This window comes from Anabrus simplex, chromosome 5 (assembly GCF_040414725.1).
Source record: "Anabrus simplex isolate iqAnaSimp1 chromosome 5, ASM4041472v1, whole genome shotgun sequence".
In the NCBI taxonomy this organism is placed as follows: domain Eukaryota; kingdom Metazoa; phylum Arthropoda; class Insecta; order Orthoptera; family Tettigoniidae; genus Anabrus; species Anabrus simplex.
The window spans coordinates 327,976,925-327,998,605 of record NC_090269.1 but is presented as its reverse complement, the minus strand read 5'-3'; the positions used below and the strand labels follow the sequence as shown (position 1 = coordinate 327,998,605).

The 21,681-nt window shown below is 38.2% G+C and overlaps 1 protein-coding gene across 3 annotated transcripts in view; it reads right to left on the bottom strand.

Annotated features, from left to right (window-relative positions):
• CycT (Cyclin T) overlaps window positions 1-21,681 on the bottom strand; it is a 376,049-nt gene that overhangs the window by 32,671 nt on the left and 321,697 nt on the right. For all 3 annotated transcript variants that reach the window (XM_067147571.2, XM_067147574.2, XM_068227646.1), the window contains one exon: window positions 9,295-11,899. In XM_067147571.2, coding sequence (XP_067003672.2) covers window positions 9,295-11,899 — 2,605 coding nt within the window. The remainder of the gene's footprint in view (window positions 1-9,294; window positions 11,900-21,681) is intronic.

The following is a 21,681-nucleotide window of genomic DNA, read 5'->3' as shown; positions in this document are numbered from 1 at the left end:
GTGAGCATCATGCCAGATGGAAGTAACCCATGTTGAACAGCGCACATACATCAAAATACCTGTTCCCTGGGGAGAGCAATGGGAAAGAATGTCACAGTGAATTGGTAGAAGTCCTTGGGAATAATGCCCCCCCATACCGTACAGTAACAGGGTGGGTAGGAAAGTTTCAGCAAGGACATGTGGCAACCGGTAATCAACAACACTCGGACGACCTGTCAGTGTGCGGACCGACGTGGCATGTGCTGTCACCGAGCAGCTCTTGGAGGAAGACAGACGATGGAGATAGAGAGGGCAAGCGGCATTGAGAAATGCACCATCCACAGCATATTGCGGACAGAGCTGCAACAATGCAAAATCCCATTGTGGTGGGTACTGCATGCACTGACGGAAGTTCCAATGGTGGATGCGATATGCAACATGCTCTGACCACCTAGCACGCTGTCAACAGGACGGTGACAACTTCCTGTCACGAATAATCGCCAATGATGAATTTTGGGCCAGGCCATACAAAATGGAACTCAAAAAGTCAGTCTGCAGAATGGCAACATGCTGGATCACCAAGGCAGCAGAAGTTCCGTCAGAATCCTTCTCCAGTGAAATTGATGGTGATTGCTGTATGACGTCAGGGGTATCATTGTATGCCACTTCGTTCCACATGCCAGAACAGTGAGCACAAAGTACTATGGGACGCCCTGGTGAGACGGGTACAACGTGGCATTCTGGAGAGTGGACAGTGCAATCATACCGCACGACAATGCAAAATCACATTAAGCAGTTTGTCCGGTGGCAACTGTGACGCTGGGGATGGAAAGAATTGGAGCACCCACCATACTCTCCTGACCTTTCAACCTGTGACTTTCATCTCATACGGAAGGTAAAGGAACCACTACATGGTAGGCAGTTTGCGAAATGAGAGGACATTCACAATGCTGTGCGACAACAGACGACCCGATTCACACATGGTGCAGCAAATGGTGACGCAGGTGGTAATTAGTGCCTCCCACATCATTGGCAGCATGTGGTGAACGTTGTAGAGGACTACTTTGAGGGCCTTTAGACCCAGTTTTGTCATGTCAACTGTATGTGCTAGTGGCTTTACGTCGCACCAACACAGATAGGTCTTATGGCAACGATGGGACAGGAATGGCCTAGGAGTTGGAAGGAAGCGGCCGTGGCCTTAATTAAGGTACAGCACCAGCATTTGCCTGGTGTGAAAATGAGAAACCACGAAAAGCCATATTCAGGGCTGCTGATAGTGGGGCTCGAACCCACCATCTCCCGGATGCAAGCTCACAGTCCTGCGCCCCTAACCGCACGGCCAACTCGCCTGGTAACCATATGTGCACTGTGCTGTAATGTAGGTGGTGTGCTTGGCTGTAATTATTTTGCACCATGAAACCAGTACTGTCCTGTACACTACACTACACTATTGTGAGGCACAATATTCACATGTTCTTCAATGTCCACCTCATCCTCTCATCTGTTTATGTTGCATTTTCCAACCGGGCTGCTATCTGCAAGAAAGAAAATGGTTGCAATGACTTTTTTCCCCAATCTTTGTATATTATAATGTGGCAGAACAGTCTGGGAAGTGTCCATAAGACACAATTTCTGAACCCCACTGTCGGCAGCCCTGAAGAAGGTTTTCTATTGTTCTCCATTTTCACACCAGGCAAATGCTGGGGCTGTTACCTTAATTAAGGCCATGGCCCCTTCCTTCCCACTCCTATCCCATCGTCACCATAAGACTTGTCTGTCGGTGTGGAAAAAAAAAAAAAAAAAAAAAAAAAAACTACACAGGAATCCCAAATACATCAAGCGGTAGAAGTTGCAGTCCCTGCCTTAGTACCCACAAGTTCCAGTATACTTTGCAGCTAACTCCTGACATCTGAAAACTCTTGCTAATATGTCAGGCAAGTGTAAGATAAGATTTAGAAGGTCTAGAACTGCAGAAAATTGGAAATAATAAATGTATATTCCATGACTGTCACATTCCATTGTTCTGTTTGTAAACATCGCTGCTCTTTCAGATGCCAAACTTGAAGGAGAGTCAAATTAAAGCAATTTTAGTGATTTGGAAAGCTCAAGTGGGAGTGATTTTCTTTTTGACTTAATTGTGAATGATCATTTATGTGACAGTGATGCAGATGTTGTAAATGCTGGTGGTGACCTTAGACTAAAACCAAAAGTTCATTTCATTAGTGACATTTACTTTGCCTGGTACTTTTAAAACTGATAAAAGACCCATTCACAATCTACCTCATGGTTGTTAAGAACGGGCAGATTTTGAATTTAAGGTAACTGGCGGTGAACTCTACGAAAACATCATGAATTACACTAACCTCTATGGCGAGTATAAGCAGGCTCAAGCGAGAAAGGTTGATAGTGAGTGGTATGACACAACATCTAATGAAATCAAAACTTATTTGGGGATTCGAAGAGTGTGACAATAAGTCTGAGATATTACTAAATCATATGGATTTGGCTATAAACATATTAGTTAAATGTTTCAATAACTCTAATGCAGCCCGGATTTCCATCCAAATGCATGTTTTTAAATAAGCTAGTTAACTTCTCAAACTTTGCAAATATTTGTTTTATGACTTAACGATTCCAAATAACCATTCTTTTTCCCTGCATGTTTGCATGTATTGGCCGTTTTAGAAGAAAATTCATGCATAATGCATATTCTGGATTTGATAGGGAATATTTATATGTTTATATTGGATAATATGACTTTTCTGACTTTGGTGCATATATAATGTTAAGTTGCATGATAGTGTCTTTTATGAATGTTGGTTTGCAGAATTTGGGACGTTTTGCCATGTTATGTATCTTTAACTGAGAGACGGAGAGAACGAGAATGTATTCCTGGCATCCTATATGACAACCAAAGTTAGTACATAAGGCAGAGATCCTATACTGCAGTTAGCCAAGCACTTTGTTATCTGCTGCTTGAGTAAATGTTGATGTAAGCCGGAAGGCCCCACGTCAAACACTGTAGTTCTTAGAAATAAGGTGTCCCAGTATAAATTGAACCGTACATTGTGCATTACTACATGACAGCTCTTTTTTTTTGGTCTATTTAAGACAAACAAAACTTGTATCATACTTCTGTGACGCTGTGTTACTGAGATGGCGGCTTACAAATGTTGGTTTTGCACTGAACCCTCTTCCGTTACCCTGGAATTTCCTACCTGGGATATTCACTTGTCACACATCTGAGGCCAAAATAATTTAAACAAAGAAGGCAGTTAGGAAGCGGCATGCTTGCAGGTTTCAGACTGCAGTTTTGTGTTGGACTGTGTTGTGAAGTGTTGTTGTCATGCTGCCTGTTAAAAGTGTTAGAAGAGATTTCTTGTCTAAATGGACTGAAGCAAAGGAATTTCTAAGAACGGATGGTGATGTAGTTTATTGTCATTGTTGCAATAAAGATGTACCGGTAAGTACCTGTGCTTTCTTTTCTTTATTATTTTTTTAAATATTTCTGTTGGCACCTTATACTAGGCAGTGACCCACTTAATTAAAATTTTACTGTTTCTAGAAAATCCACACATTAAAAGAATTACACATTTTTTCTGCAGATTCAATGTTCAAACAAAGTTGACCAACATGTAAGTTCTGTTCACACATTGCAAAAATGAAACAACGAAAAGAAACCAAAATGGAATGTGTCCAAACGCTTATTACCACAACACCAGCTAAGCAAGGCCCAAAGCCATTGTTTAATGGATTTATATAATGCTCTAGTGAGGGCAAATATACCGCTTGAAAAACTGGCAAGTCCCATGTTGAAATCATTTTTAGAGAAATATACAAAATATGATATCCCAGATCCAACAACCTTAAGAAAAAAAATAATTCCAATATCATATGCAAAGGTACTGAAAAGCATATTTTTATTAATTTATGTTACTTTCTTACATGATCTCCAATTAATGTTATTTGGAAATGTGAAATTCATTTTTGAAAAGAGGTAACTTCAAACTTACTTTGTTTACGTTAATAGTATTTTACTTATTGTTTCGCCTAGTAGGTTCTAAGTAAAATTTGAAATGACCTGGGAGCTTCAAACACATGGGTTTCTGGGAATGAAACTATGGACTTAGTAGGCTGTATGTTGCCAATTAGATTGTTGCAAAGTTAAGTGAGAATGGAGTTGGTCAAGCTTATCTTGTGTGCTGCAAAGTTCTACAAAAAAACAAACCATTTTTCAATTGCAAACTTTTTTGATGAAGGAATGCGTGAGTAGCTAGTAAATGATCATATAAAATTTTGTACATAGTGTTTTAAAATGTAAATGGATTGCAATACTTTTACTGATATTTCAGGAATTTTGAGGCCAAGTAATTTAGATAAAGAAAGGGTTCTCCTACCGTTGAGTGATGAAGCACCATACGTGGTGAAGGCTGGAAAAGCCCTTAATAGTATGTCGGAAACAATACATCTTAAGTATGAGACTGTGAATACTCTTGATTTCTTCCACAAAGAAGATAAATAAATGCATAAAATATTGAATATTAATTAAATTGTATACTGAAAAGCAATAATTTAATATTCTAAATCATATACTGACACAATATTTTCATACTGAAGATATTCCTGAAAGCTCCTGCTCATGTTGCTACATACAGAGGGCTTGCCAGATTTGTCTTTGCCACCACAGCATATTCTGATGAGATGGGGTACCTGGCTAAATATTGCTATCTTTTATTGCAATAATTTTGAAGCAGTTAAGTCAGTAAGAAATCATTAATCTGGCTACAGGTTAAATAGTAAACTTAATGATTTTTAGAATTTACCACCAATGAACTTAATGCCACTGATTAGGCATATCACTTCATTGAATTCATTTTTCAGGTCTTAAATCATAGACTTTCCAATATATGGCACTGCTTGCATTAATGATGTGCAAGTCGAATTCAGCAAAAAGAATGTGCAGCAAGACTTAATGTATATAAAATAAAATTTTGGCAAATTGCCAGCTGCAATAACAAAATTGGAAGCTGCAGGTCTACTCCTTGTCGAATCTTTAGCAGTTAAGCATAGATATCAAGAATAATTTAATAAAAAACCTATCCTTGATATCTATGCCTAACGTCATTTTCAATACGGATCAATAATGAGAGTTGTTACTTGTAATCTTTAGCAGTTATCAAAGACATACAAATGTGTCTGCAATCATCGAAAGGAGAAGTAGCTACGGAAGCTAAAGATAAGCTGAACAAAGTGATCCGTTCAAATCTTGATTTTGAATTTGTCAAGCTTATAAAAAACTTCTTGTGTGGTGAAAATACAAAAGTCATACAATATGACTTCACTTTGTCCCAAATGTGCGGACCGACGTGGCATCTGTCACTTCTTATAACGTAGAAAGATCATTTTCTGCGTTTAAGAATGTGCTGACAGATAAACAGATGAGCTTAAATCAAGACAATCTGGAGAAATGAGCTGTGTACAATGTTTCAAAAGGAACTAAAAATGTAACTATGTTGAAATGAATTTTGATAGTGCACATTTTCAAGTTTATTGTGCATGTTTTGCTATATGATAGTGCATGAATGCATGCATATTTTGAGATCTGATAGTGCATGGAAATCCAGGCTCTAGTTATGAGCAACTGTTCAACTCTTATGTCCAGTCTTTCTTGCAGGCTAAAATAACATGGTGAAAACTGGGGACAGCAAGTCAAAATAAAGTATGGAAAGGGTTAAGTACATAGCCCAAAAAAATATTTCAATGACTAAGACATCAATAAAAATGTCATCACATAAAATTATCACAATCTTTTTATATTGGTAATATTTCCAAAAAATCATGAATATCTTCCCACTAACAGTATTAATTGGTATTTGGTACATTAATACTATATTCTATTAAGTTCACTGCCATTCAACAGATAGCCAGAAGAGATGTAGTAACTATCAGTCTTTAGCAACCTACAGAGGACCAGAAGGAGGTTTCTTTTAGAACTAAATTTTCCATTCTTCATGGTTCCAGTTGAAGTGGTGTCCCATTGTCAAGACAGAATGGAAATGGACATAGAATTAGATATGCAAATCAAATAAAATTTACCACCACTACTCTTCACGGACAAATGTACTCTTTGATTGTCACCAATGCACACCATTATTTACAAGTGAATGAATAAAATGTATAAGCTTCACATTTATCATTCACATCATACCAATATTAATGGCAAATCCATAATATTTGATATGAAGTTCATTACATCTTTATCAACCTCCAACAAGCATTCATTCTCATACTTTAGAATTATAAGGCATTGTATAAGTTTTATCTTTCGGTTCTGGCATGTTATGAGTGGCAGAGCAATCTGTAAGTTCTTTTGGATATTTCACAAAATTTAGACTGATCTTTGTCACATACATTTTGTGTACTCCTTTATCCTATTGTTCTTGTTATGAACATCACAGAAACTAATGGGAGCACAGAACACAGCTGCCAGTGATTTGTTTGACGACAACAATAACGACAACATCCCTTGTGCTCATTACTAGTAACAGTTGACCACGTTTCTACTTCTGTTAAGAGGTTTATAGTTCAATATGAAGTACAATACCAAACAGGTTATCCAAAATAATAATAATAATAATAATAATAATAATAATATACAGGAATGATTTTTCATATTCTAAGGTGACCAACGATGACAGTAGCCTAGAAGGGTGTACATGATTATACTCCCTAAAATCGTATTTATACTGATTTGGGAAATTTTCGTTTACAGAAACAACATATAAATTATAAACAGAAAAGTTTTCCACCTATTCAATACATAGTTATTTTTACAATGCGTGTATTTACTTTACATGGGACTAGTTTCAACCCTACTCGGGAGCATCATCAGCCATATTTAAACAATACACAATATTCACAAAATCCTAAAACATGTTTCTAAGCAGTAAGAACATTATGAATGTATAATCAACACTACGAAGTGTGGTTGAATTAGGCTAAGTGCTATGGTGCTCAAAATGTTGCAAGTGAAAGTGAAATATTACGAGTGACATAGGTGAGCAATATATAATACAAGTGCACCAAACACATTAAAAAGTCTGGGTATAAAAGTACAAATGAGATGCTCTATGCTGTAGATCAACTTGAGTAAAATTTTAGACACATGGTGTTTCAGATAGAATTCAGTAGGTCCTGGTAATGTACATTACGGTTGTGGACCGAGTGCTATGGTACTAAGACGGAACACAATATAACATGAAAATTATAATAAAAGTATACAAGTATGTACAAATGTTTGAGTAACAAATGCGTAGATGATACTCTCTAGAAGAATCTGTGAGGAGATGATTATACACTGTATCAGCTTAAGCAGAAAATTTGATACTTGGTATATTAGGTAACCAAGCTATGTTGATATGGCTGCAGGGTTGATTGCTGGAACTGTGCAGACTGAATATTAAGTTTTAGAATTCTTCTGGAGTTGTAAATAGACACTGTTCGTGATGATATTAATGGGGAGAACTCTCAGTTCATAGCAGAACAAATGGGACCTTGCGCGGCGGTGTGTGCAATTTAGATGGTAGTGTGCAACCACGAATTCTATCTGAAACACCATGTGTCTAAAATTTTACTCACGTTGATCTACAACATAGAGCATCTCATTTGTACTTTTATATCCCGGACTTTTTCCCAACGTGTTTGGTGCACTTGTATTATATATTGCTCACCTATGTCACTTGTAATATTTCACTTTCACCTGCAACATTTTGAGCACCATAGCACTTAATTCAACTGCACCTCATAGTATTAATTATATATTCGTAATGTTCTTACTGCTTAGCAACATGTTTTGGGATTTCGTCAAATATTGTGTATTGTTTAAATATGGCTGATGATGACCGCAAGTAGGGTTGAAACTAGTCCCATGTAATGTAAATACACGCATTGTAAATATAACTATGTATTGAACAGGTGGAAAACTTTTCTGTTTATAATTTATACATAATCTCAGTTCAATACGGACCAACAACATGAAATTCATAACCCTTGATTACAGAAACGAAGTTATACAACGTATACTTGCCAATAAGTTACATACTCCTCCGACATCCTATACCATGTAGCAGCAGCAGTAGTACTAGCAGTCAATTGATACTATATGCAATACTAAATTAATAAAATATATAATAATAATAATAATCATTTCGAATATGATTATCACTTCTGTGCATACATCAGTGATTTATGATAATAAACTATTACAAATTTTGGCTCGAGGTGAATTCAAACGATGCATTTGTGCGAAGTAAACCAACAAGAGTAAGTTACATTCAGTCACAAACAGATATGATTTTTTTTTAAACTAGATGAAAATGAAAGCAATGGAAGTAATTTCTTTAAATACTTTCAGCAGATGACTTTGAATGCTCAAAGTATTCACCCAGTATACTACACAAATTCCATGATTAAATAAAGCTGGAATGCTAGTTACAAAGAATCTGACAGACTATAGACTTGTCACACTGTATAAATGAAAGTTATGCAAGTATGACTTAGCTATTTAATTTTTAACACCGATTTTAAATTACTTTCACCTTTGAACCATGCCGAAGAGATCTGGAGTGGATTTTGGAATATCCAATATGTTAATCCAAGCAGTCAACAATGCAAAGCAACATAAAAACTAGAAGCCTTTAGCATGCAGCATTCTCATTTACTACCAAACACCTACCCCTGTATCTCTCAGGATGTTGGAAACTGGAAGGAATGATGGGTTAAGATGATTTTAGCATAGAAATATATCAAATGCAGATCTAACTGCCCCAGTCATAGATATATCTATATGGTACATAATGTAAATACACATGTAGACTCCTGTAACTGCAGGAAAAACACACAAAAAGTTATTAACAACAAAAACACAGCAAGAAAGATGGAACACAGAAAAACCTTACAGGAGAAACACACCACCTATTCAGGAGGAGGAGGGGGAGGGTTAGGAGGAGGACATGTTGGCAAAGGAGGCTGTTCAGGAGGTGGTGGTGGTTGATATGTGTAGGATGGTGGAGGAGGTGGTGGTGGTGGTGGGGGTGGTGGTGGTGGGGTGGTATAATAGTTGTACAACTGATCAGGGGGTTGATAAACTTGGTCTGGAGGAGGGTACATGTATGGATAAGGCTGGTGGTAGTACTGAGAATAAGGATAAGAGGGTGGTGGTGGTGGTGGTGGATTCTGAATCACCGAGGGATGAACTGCTGAAGGAGGCATACATCCACCCCCTCGTGGGAAACGGCCACGGCCTCTGCCACGTACCTTGGTACCAGCGGTGAAGGGTTGTGAGTGGCCCCTGCCACTTCCACTGGATGATCTTGACTCCACACCATTCTGCTTGTTATAGTTACTAGCACTGCGTCGATTCTGTGATTCAGACAACCTTGCAGATTTAAGAGGGGGTTGGGAAGAAGACTGATGATCCACTCCACTCTTGGGACTGCTTCGCTCTCTCTTCCGTGACTCCTTCCCTGATGATGAATTAGTTACTGGTGTATTTGTACTAACACTCTCAACCTTTTCCTTGACAATCTTGATTTTCAGAGGTGGCTCCAATTTTACTGCCTGAGGTGAACTGCCCGTTGAGTCGCTTCCTTTTAGGCGGTCCTTCTGTATCTTTAATTTAAGTCCTGAGTTGGAAGAAGCTGAAGGAGGCTCTGGAGCTGGTGGTAGGCTTACAAGTTTATCCTTAGGGATGGTGATTTTAATTGGAGCTGAAGTACCTGCCAGACTAGAAGTTTCTGGACGGTCCTTATGACGATCTTTGTCTTTATTTTTGTGTTTGCTCTTCTTACGATCTTCCCGATTCTTATCTTTATCCTTGTGTTTGTGCTTATCTTTCTTTTTCTTTTTCTCACTTTTGTGGTGGTATTCTGAGGATGATTTCTTAACTTCAACAGCTGTGGGAAGTAAGCTAGGAAAACTTTTAGGAACATCAAGCACTGTCTTTTCAGGAGATAGAAGAGGTTCAGTAACAGAAATAACATCTATGACATTAGCACACTCGGTAGCATTAAAATCACTGCTTGCATCAGGTTCGTTTACACCTTCAGCAACTGGTGAAGGGAATGCAACAGCACCCATGTCCACAGGTTGAGCCAGAGAAAATGGTGGAATTAGTTCAGGAGGTTTCAATTCCTTTGCTACAGAAAGAGCTTGAACTTTTGCACCTGATACTGCAGCAACTTCCTCTGTTTTTCGGTCACGAATTGGCTGAATTATATCGGGCACCGGACCAGGCAATTTGATGCTCATTCTTGAATCTCGAATAATGTTTTCATAACCTGCCATCTGGTCTAACTTGGTTACAAGGGGCACCAACTCTGGCTCACTACTCGAACTACTTGTGCGATTACGGGTGGTAATGCGACTTGAAACAGGTGTCCCAGTAGAAGGAAGAACCTTGCCTGGTGTTGTGGGCGTTGGTGGAGGAGAACCAAATGGCGACATGATACCAGATGATGGGGACACTGGAGTAGGCATTTCCTGTACAGGTACCACAGGTGGAGGAGGAGGAGGAGGTGGAGGAGGAGGTAAAGGCTGTTTCTTCCCTGAAGACGGAGGAGTTCGCTGTCTCTTCTGACGATGGGGATAAGGGGATTCTCTCTCCCGGAGAGTATGTCCACCCTTTTCTGGGGTAGTAATCTTCTGAGTCATCCTCGTTGACACAGGTGGTGAAGTCACTGGCACCTCGGCTTCAACCATTCTGGGTGGTGTAACAGGCTTCTCAACAACTGGAGGAGGTTGTTTCTCATCAGAAGCAACATGATGCAACGTGCCGTTACGGGCAGAAACAGTCTCTGAGGATTTTACTCCCTGTCCTGGAGTGAAGTACTGCGACTGTGAGGAGATTTTGTTACTAGTGGGTGCCACAGAGGGTGATTTGGATCTTACCTCAGCAACAGCAGGAATTGCAGGAAGCGGGGATTTAGATTTTGGTACTGGCACAGACGCCAATGTCGAAACTGCAGGTGAGCGTGATCGATGATGTAACTGTTGTAATGAAGGAGATTTACTATCCTTTGATTTGCTATGGTGACTATGGTGATGAGGGGCAGGAACTTTGCCATTACTTGCGGCCACCTCCTCCTCCCTTTTCACCAGAGCACTGTGATCAACCCTGTGCTCAGATGATTTATTGGGTCGTATGGAAGCAGGAGGGGGTGTTGCGACTCGTTTGGAAGAAACATCATGTCCTGGAGGAGGTGGCCTCTTAGGCAACTCCTGACCCTCACTGGTTTTATGACGATTGTGATTGTACAAATGTTTCTGATGTGAAACATCAGACTCGGCTTTTGGCAAGTTTGATGCATTATCTGTACCACGTGGAACAGGTTCCTTAATCACACGATTATCACTTAACACTGTACTACTATTTGCACTTGAACGGTTATCACTATTAACTTTACTACTATGCTTCACTGACCCATCAAAATTAGGTCCACCGCGTTTCGAGGGGTCAATGGACTGGGAATGTCTCGCTATTGTTTCTTTGTCTCTGAACTTTTCACTTGGAGTTCCATGTCTAACCAGACCTTCAGAGGTCTCAATATCCCATTCTTGTCCATCCTTCTTGCTAACTGAATTCACTACATGATTAACTACAGGTGTGTCTAATGGAGTGAGAGGCTGGCCTTCAATAGTTGGCTCATGTCGCACTAGTGGACCAAACGTAAATTCTGACCGCTTGCGATTCATGTCCCGAGCATGTGCTTGCTCCCTTCGTGCAGCATCCCGCGATGCTGTCACAGCACTGTTTGGTGGTTTATGGTGTTGTGCCTGAGGAGCTGGAGGTATCGTTTTGTTAGATACTGTTGTTTTGTGAGGAGGCTGCTGTCCATGGTTGTGATGGTGGTGGTGATGGTCCCTGTAAGATAAGATAATGGTTTATACTACACAGCCAAATACTCAGAACTTTTGTCAAGCCTTAACCTTGCTTTCACCATAACACACTAGTAATTATTTAATAACAACAAAAAGTAGTGGTGTTCTATGTTAGTTAAACACTTATGGTGAGAGAGAGAAAGAGAATTTATACTAGAAACAAAACAATTTCTTAAATAATATTAATATATTTTCCTTCAAATTATAATATTTTCATACCTTATAATTATTTATTTGATGAAAATGAGACTTATATGAAATATGGTCTGATAAACAAAAGACAATGAATGTAAGGAAAGTGAAACCTAGCACTTTTGTTATCAATCACCTAGCCTACACTGAGAAAACACGATAAGAAGATGAGTCTGAAATTTTAGAGCAGGACTGCAGAGAAGCTGTGAAGCGACTGACCATTCACGATCAACAATGATTTGGCGAGGATGGTGATGAGGTGAATTTACATTGGATTTCCAAATTAAAGCAGCAGTTCATGGGAAAATAATCTGGATTTCATCTTAGATACGTGTGACAGTTTAAGCATCATCAGAACCTGTATGTTTGGAAAACTAAAAGAAGCCAAGAGAATGTCAGTGGTTTAGGGATTAACATATTAGCTTCCTGTCTGGTTGACCCAAGTAGATTTCCAGCTCTGCCACAAATTAATGACTAGTTTGGAGGACTGGAAAGCCTGTATTCAGCAAGTTTGCCACAGATAACACAAAACTGAATAGAAAGGTGGGTTAAAATCCTACTTATTGTTATTTTTGAAGTTGTTTTCAGATTTCTGGAGTGTATATTTGTATCAATTAATTCATCTGTGCTGAAGGCTAAACTAATTTCTCTATTTCTTGCCATTACTACAGTATTGTCAATCAAGCCTAATACAGTGAGTTTAAGTAGACCTTCAATTAATTCACAGCCACATTCTTCAAAAACAGTGTCAACATTTAATATAAAATCTGTGGTTTATATAGTGCAACAATAGTGATGAACCCTGCACAATGCCTCTCGTACGTTCGTACTGGTGGTGATTATTGTTTTAAGTGGAAGTACAACTGGGCAACCATCCTCTCTTAACACTAAGCAGAAAGAAAAGAGGAAGAGGTCCAACCCTCCAAAGAATGAATGTATCAGCCAAAGAAAAAGAAGGGCCATGAAGGACGTAATAATTAAAGACTCTCTAGGCCTTGAAACCTAACATTGCTGGGATCAGAAAAGAAGAAGAGTTGACCAACCAACCGGAGGACTTCTATGTCCATTATATTATATTCATTTATGAGTATGCTGTCTTCTTGCACATCTAATATAACACTTTTTAGATTTAACATGTACTGGAAAAAATCTGTCTCTAGCGTGTCTTAAGCTCTGTGTGATATTCCACCCAAGTTACATTGGTGTATGTTAAATCAAATCAAACCTTTATTGTCCATGGCAAAGTTTGGGCTCCTCATTCTCCTTTATACTTAAACCTCTTATGATACGTTCCAGGTAGGAAATAAACACTTATAGTTATCTTACTAGTAATATGCCTGCAATTAGAACCATTTTTATCTCCCCTTTACTGGATCAAAATTGTTTTCACTTGCTTGCCACGTTCTAAGAGTTTTCTCTAGAACAGAAAATTACTGAGAATATTTAGCCAGTATCTCAGACCAACTCCTTGGCTGAAATGGTCAGCACACAGGCCTTTGGTTCAGAGGGCCTTGGGTTCGAGTCCCAGCTAGGAAGATGATTTTAATGCACATCGGCTGTGGGGTCGAATCCTGATGGAGTCGGTGATTGTAACTGCATATGGTTAATTCCTCTGGTTCATGGATTGGGTGTTTGTGTTCTCATCTTAATGAATTTATTTTCAACTATATAAAACACACCATAATACAAACCACCAAATCACACAATAGTGAATACATCCTTCCACATAGGTCTGGCATCAAGAATGGTATCCAACCATAAATCTCAACCAAATCCACATCAAATGTTGACCCCAATAAATGGGGTCTATTTTGATGGCGTTAATAACATGAGTGAAAGTGATGCTAGGTTAGAATGTGCGAAGTAATATGATACACTATAAGCTTCAAATTTCATTCTGTATCGCATTAAAATGCAATGATATATTATCAATATATTATGTATGTATATATATGCAACAATATATTAAGTACTGTATTGAAAAGGTCCATTTATTTCCTGTAATATGATACACTCCAAATTTACAACTCAAAGCTGGAAAAAGCTATTAGTTTAGTATGAAAATGTAGAAAGTAAAATGAGTAAGGTTTTCTTTTTTTTGCTATGGGCTTTACGTCGCACCGACACAGATAGGTCTTATGGCGACGATGGGATAGGAAAGGCCTAGGAGTTGGAAGGAAGCGGCCGTGGCCTTAATTAAGGTACAGCCCCAGCATTTGCCTGGTATGAAAATGGGAAACCACGGAAAACCATTTTCAGGGCTGCCGATAGTGGGATTCGAACCTACTATCTCCCGGATGCAAGCTCACAGCCGCGCGCCTCTACGCGCACGGCCAACTCGCCCGGTAGGTTTTCTTTTACTTTGCTAAAAAATAAGATACTGTCCAGATTTCTCCATGTAAGATGTTTCACTGAAATAATTTCTAATCCATTGATAATATGTATATTCTATTTTAATGTCCTTAAATGCTATTAAGGAGTTTGTGTAACACTGTGCAATGTTTTTCCATGCGATTATTAGCCTCCCAAGCGTGTGCAATGACTAAAATCAACTCAAAATCACTTTATCTGCAAATGAGGTGTCTACCTTGGTGGCAAATGGTACATAAAAATACATTATTATCAAGCACTAAATTTTAAATTAACAAGAGAAGACATTTTCCTAGAATACAATATTATATAATTTACACTAACAATTTTTCTATAAAATTCTATTAAATACACAGTTCATCTTTAATAAATTTAAATTGTTTACAAAATTCTACTTATTATCTCCTGTACTTACATAGTCAACTCATATACAGTATGTGGAATTACTTCAACCAATACTATAGAACTGCTAAAGGATTAAAATTCACATTGCATTTATTTATTTTTACCCATTTTGGAACCTAAGTAGCATAACGACCTGCTGCATCTTAACCAGAGCCCCTTTTGCCACCGCTTTCCAGAGTTCCTGAAGGAGCTTCACACCTACCATAGCGGTTTCAGGGCCCTCAAAGTCCCCACTGTACTTCACCCCTACAGGCAGTCCCCTACTTTGGCTGTCCAATCTCCATATCCCAGGGGATGGAAATAATTTACTCCCAATTTTTTTTTATTTACAATAACCTGCACTGGTCAAATGCCCTCTAACACTTCATTTCTTTTCTCCGTTGCAGTTTATTCTCTTCTTGAATATCTGTACAGATTTTGGAAAAGGATCAAACACTACCCCTGGTAAACTGTTCCACTCCTTCACGCCCTTCCCAATGAATGAAAATTTACGCCAATCGCTTCTGCTAAAATCCCTTCTAATTTTATACTTGTGGTCAGTCCTGCTGGTATAATTATTTTTGAACTGAAGTCTCTCCTATATAGGCTCTATATAATCCTATAAGTCTAGTTTTCTCCCTCCTCTTACTTACTGTAAAGTTTTCCACCCAAATTTCTCTAATACTTCTGATACACTACTTTTTCTCCTGAAATCCAGTTACAAATCTTGCTGCTTTCCCCTGCGTGCCATCTATTTCTTTTATTAGGTATTCCTGGTGAAGATCCCAAACAGTGTTTGCATATTCCAATAATGGACGAACCATACTTAGGTAACTTTTCTCTTTTAATTCTTTGTTGCATCCTTTAAGTAGCCTCATTATGACATGTATGATCTGTATGCTTTCCCAACAATGTCATCAACAAGACCCTTCAGGTGCAAATTACTTTCAAATCTCACACCTAAGTGTTTGCACTTGCCATCTTTTGGGGTAATTATCTCATTAGCTCCTGTTTGTAAATGTTGTAACAGTTATTTCCCTAAATCATTTGCATATACTGTATTAAGAAATGTAAGCTAATGAACTGATTTTACTACCCTGTGCAATTCCCTTCCAAACTTTCTCTTCCTGTGATACATTATTTCCTACTTTCACTTTCTGAACCCTTGAATTTAGAAATGCTCTTATCCAACATATAACCCTTATGTCCCTTTAATAATATTCCATGTTCCACTCTGTCAAAGGCTTTGGAAAGGTCCTGAATCCAAATGTTCTGGTAAGTCCTGCTGAAATCCCACCAGTTGTGCCTTACAAGAAAATTTATTTCTAAATCCATACTGGCTCCTCATGAACCAATTTTTATCATCACATACCCCTCTGATGTACTTTGCTATTAAACTTTTCGGTATTTTACAAACTACACTGGTCATGCTGATTGGTCTGTAGTTCTCAGGTTTCCTTTTATCACCCTTTCCTTTATAAATTGGTATTATTATAGATTCCTTCCATTCTTTTGGTATTACACTATTATTTATGATATAATCAAAGAGAGATTTTAAATAAGGCACTATGTACCACCCCATTGTCTTTAATACCTCTCCAGTAATTTGATCACTCCCTGCTGCTTTTCCTCGCTGAAGCAATTGGATTTCTCTGAAAATATCCTCAATTTGTGAATGAGAAGCTTCTTGTTTCCTTATGTGTCTCTCCCTCTCTATCTTCTGTTTTGGTTTCCAACTCCTGACAATCTTCCTGAATCTCTGAATTCCCTACTAAATAGATATGCTTTCTCAAAATCTCTTAAAAAGTGCTCAACCCCCTTCTCCCATTGTGGGAATTTGGATTCCTTTTCCTTTTTGATTCCTAATATATGAATTCAGCCTTTTCCATTTCCCTTTGTGGTCATTATGCTCTTGAAGTACGCCATTCATATAATTCTCTTGCTTCCTTTTTTCACTCTAGTAAGTTCCCTCATTAGCTGTTTTCCAGCTTCTCTACTCTCTCTACCCTCTTTGATTTTCCTGTTTACTATTCTACATTTTCTTTTTAATTTTCTTATTTCCCTTGTATAATAAACAGGGTCTGAGGTCATTTTGCCCTTCTTAACAGGTACAAATCTCTTCTCTCTTTCCCAAATGATTACTTTAAATTTTGCCCAGAGTGTATCCACATTTCTCCCTTCACTTATCCAACAAATGAATTTTGATTTAAGGCAAGTCTCAAATTCAACTTTAGTTTTTCTGTACAATTTCTTGTCTTGTGTGACCCTCTTATTAAGCCTTTTTGGCACCAGTCCTGCATTCATTATTAGAGCCTTATGGTCTCCTATTCCTTCAATTACCTCAGTTTTATAAACAATTTCCCACGGTTTAACCAAGAATATATCTAGCAAGTTGAGACGAGTTGGTTCTTGTACTACTTGTGTAAATCCTCCCTCCCAAATTAACTTATTTGCCAGTTTCTGTTCATGGGCTTCACTTGCAGCTTCATTCCATTCAACTTACGGGAAGTTTAGATTTCCCCCAATTATTACCATATTATTATCATTATCATTGTTGTTTTTATGAGTACGATCTATTATTTTCTCAAATATTTCCAAGTCTCTTTTCTCTCTCCCAGGCCTATAGGTTCCTATAATTCCCACGTCCTTCATATTATCACAAACTAATTTTATCCCTCATATTTCATCCCTTTCATCGGTAAACCATTCAAGCGAGTAATAAGTTTCCTTCATCAGAATAAATACCCTCCCCTCCCATTTTATATCCTCGGTCTCTATAATAGACTAATGTCGCCCTCAGTGTATTGTGCTATACAAAGTGTGCGGCGACTTCAGTAGCTCTAGTTTTATCTGTGATAAGATCTGACTAGCCATAAAAGTACAAACATTTGTCAGCAGATGGTATGACAGTTCTGTTAACCAGCCTTAATGCTATACTTTGCAATTTCATGTGCCATTTGTTACTTATAATCTTTGATCTCATTTTTCAAGTGCTGGCAGCTTGGTTTGATCAGCTGTAGCCATCATCTGGTGTTGAACGAAGCAGAGATAAGCATACTCATAGTTGAAAGTCATTCTAGCGGTGATGAAGAAAGTGATCATTTTGAAATCGAATCAAGTAATAGTGAAGATAGAGAAGGAATTTTTGAAAATGTGCCACACCCTCCTGTTCATGAAGAATTCTCTTACAACTGATGGTAAACAAATTTTGCTAGTTGTAAATAATGATACTCCACTTGAATATTTTGATTGGCTTTTCAACAATAATGCTTAGATGTCTACTGTTGTATTAGAAATCATTGATGACACGTTCTTCCAGTCCTCAAAATCTGGATGGTACAGTTCATGAACAATAAAAGGAGAAGGATTACTCCTTACCAACAAAACCATTGTTGCCCGTTGAGAGGGTGCCCATACACATTCTTTCTTTAAGAATGTATAGTGGTTGAGTGTATGGAGTCTAGAGGCATATAGTTATGGCTTAGTAATAAATATCTCAGTCTGAGGAGAGTTTTGACATTCTGAGACCCTTAAAGGAAACTGCAGATCATAGCAAACATTGGCTTGTTACAGTTCTGACCCAGACAGCTATCACAGTTTAGGGAGATTGTTTGGATCATGATGTGATCGTCAACTGTTTTTAAATACCCAAAGAGTGAACTGCGTAATTCATTAGCACATCTTTTGTCTTCAGTTTCATTCCAGATATACTGTATTCACTCGCATATCAGCCACACCCCTAATTTTTGACCGAATATTCACATACATTTTTGTGTTAAGAGACGCACATCCAATTCATGGGCTTGTTGCAAGAATGTGTCTGCAGTAACAAATGGAAAGGGCCACTGCCGTGCACAAAGTCTGAATTCAATCATTGTGGAGCTTGTTGGCAAATATTTGTCATTGGGAAAGTTCACAGTTAAACGGCTTTATTAAAGCTAAAAAAGTGATGACATTGAAGGAAAAATAATGACACAGTGTAATGAGCCGTGAGTTTTCTGTTCATGAGAAACTTGCCCTGTTATTTCATCTCGGTGTTTTCCAAATTTGTACGTTCTTTATCGCCAGATGTTTCATTCCAGGCTTGTGTCAATGTCATACCCCTGTCAATGTCATATGTTACGTACACATGTTATGTGACTCTCTTAAGACTGATTCTGATGGTTCCGCCAGCTTTCGCTTCGAATGCTAGCGCTGTGCCGCGTCTAGGAAGCCATCTGGTGACGAATGAACGTACCTTTTCCACTTCTATTTTAACGTCCAAATTCAAAAGTTCATTGTTTAAGAAGCCTTTCTCATGGACAGTCAAGATTTTCTTCTGATGACGCAGAGCACAGTTCACTGCAAAACGTAAAGAATTTCACCTTATTTTCTTGACACGGCATAAGCCCAAAAGCCTATATCATGTCTATAAGCTTGGGCCGTGAAAGCATCAATGGCTGCCTCAATTAGTTTCAATCTTTCTTGTTTTTTCTACATTTGTAAATAAGTTTAAATGTTTTAAGTATATCCGGTAAAATATTTCATGAGGTAAGTTCCACAACACAGGCAACACTCCGCATTTCATGCAGTATGTATTGTTGTATTACTGATTCTTATTACTTTTGTGTGTTGTTGACAATGCCGTTTTAACATGTGACGATTGTAAATATGTGATGCAATGCCAGCTCAGCACGAGGATGTGATCGACCTTGCTGTGGCCTTCTTCACGAATATGCATGAAAACGTGAAGGATGAATCACAGACTAGGCCACAAACAAGCTGACACAGGAACACAGCATGCACATCTCCTACTACTTCATTAGGCTCAAAATGCAGTGCAGACCTATCTCAATATGCCGGTGGCAACCTCCTATGAAGAGGGTATTGGAAAACTCATTCACCAGTATGACAAATGTCTCAATCTTCACGCTTATTATGTGGCAAAGTAACTTAGATTGTACCTGACTCCTGGTAATAGAACGATTCTGTGATTCACACTTGTCTTTATTTTATGCCCCACTGCAAAAAAAAAAAAAAAAAAAAAAAAAAAAAAAAAAAAAAAAAAAAAAAAAAAAAAAAAAAAAAGAAGCCTTGATATATAGAAAATGCATTAAACGTGACTTTAATTTGCTTTACAGGATTTTTTTATAGAACGTAAGTGAAAAGAACACAAATCTGATATCAGCTCCAATTTACAGTATAATAAACATTAAATGATACACTTAATACATTACCAAAATAACAAACTGATGCATTTATAATAATTCCATAGAACTGAAAGTAAATGGGAGGCTGGAGCCACAACAAATTCTTTTCCATGGAAGTGGGTTAGATAAATGGCATCTCGTGGGCAACATATTGATAAGAATAGGTACCAAATTATATTTATGCAAAAAGAGTCCTTGGTGGCCTTGAAGAGGATGACAAACGAATCCGGAAGGGACTTTCATTACGAGCAACAATGATTTACGAGGCAAGGGTAAACATTCTGGTGCACTATTAATGGGTGGAAACTATTTAGTAATATTTTACAAAGCATGTAAAAGAGAATGGATAAATTATGCTAAATTTTCTGGGTGATTTCCGACAAAAGAGTAGCGTTAAAAAGATGTTGCAAAGTTTGGGTGGGAAGACTTGGGAGAAAGAAGATGAGCTGGTCGACTAAGTGGTATGTTGCGAGCTGTCAGTGGAGAGATGGGATGGAATGACATTAGCAGACGAACAAGTTCGGGTGGTGTCTTTAAAAGAAGGAAAGATCCCAATATGAAGATAAAGTTGGAATTCAAGAGGACAAATTGGGGCAAATATTTGTTTATAGGAAGTGGAGTTAGGGATTGGAATAACTTACAAAGGGAGATGTTCAATAAATTTCCAATTTCTTTGAAATCATTTAAGAAAAGGCTAGGAAAACAACAGATAGGGAATCTGCAAACTGCCCTAAATGCAGATCAGTATTGAGTGATTGACTGACTGACTGATTGATTGATTGATTGATTGGCAGAGCACAATAATGGATAGAGTTCATCTTGGACTGTACCTGCCAAAAGATAAAAAATGCTTGATTGCAATATCCCCCAATCAGGTCATCACTGCATTGAACCAGATGCATCTTACCATATTTTGAATTTAACATAACAATGTCAACACTTGTATGAAGCTAATTTCCAATGTTAATATTAATATCTTGACAAACAAGAGCTAATTCATATTTAATTTTTTTTCTTCTTCAAAATCTTCCTCTACTCGGAGGCCGCCTAAGACGAAGAACACACAAAAACAATTTAATTCAAAAATAAAACAATTAAAGTAAATTATGTCTTAATCTGGCGAATATAAGTGGTGTCTTGAGTATCAAAAGAGAGCCCCTGAACGCTTTCAGCGCTCAGTCGATGAACTCCTTGGAACTCATGTTAAAGTTCTTCATCAGCTCTATCATCATCTTAGTGACTGCCCCTCTTACACCAATCATGAGACCCCTCCCTTCTACGTCGTCCAGCTCTAATTTATTCTTATAATACAGCACTGTAGGCAGGTAGAGAAGACTTCTTTTCTCTGTCTACTTAGTCTGGTTGGTCGGAGTGCGTTTCAAATCTTACTGTGGAGTCTTATATATATCCTTTCTTCCCTTTAATGGCGATCATGTCTATTCTTCTCATGCTGCCATTTACTCCGATGCGATGGACTCCTCATGTACTTGAAATCCTTTCTCACAGAGCGTCCGTGCTATGGACAACCTGATGTTGTGATGTCTGGTGTTTCGAAGAGCATCACCGAAGGCACAGGCACCCAAGACGTGAGGTAATGTTTCAGTCTCGCTGCATCCTCTGCAGCAGTTAC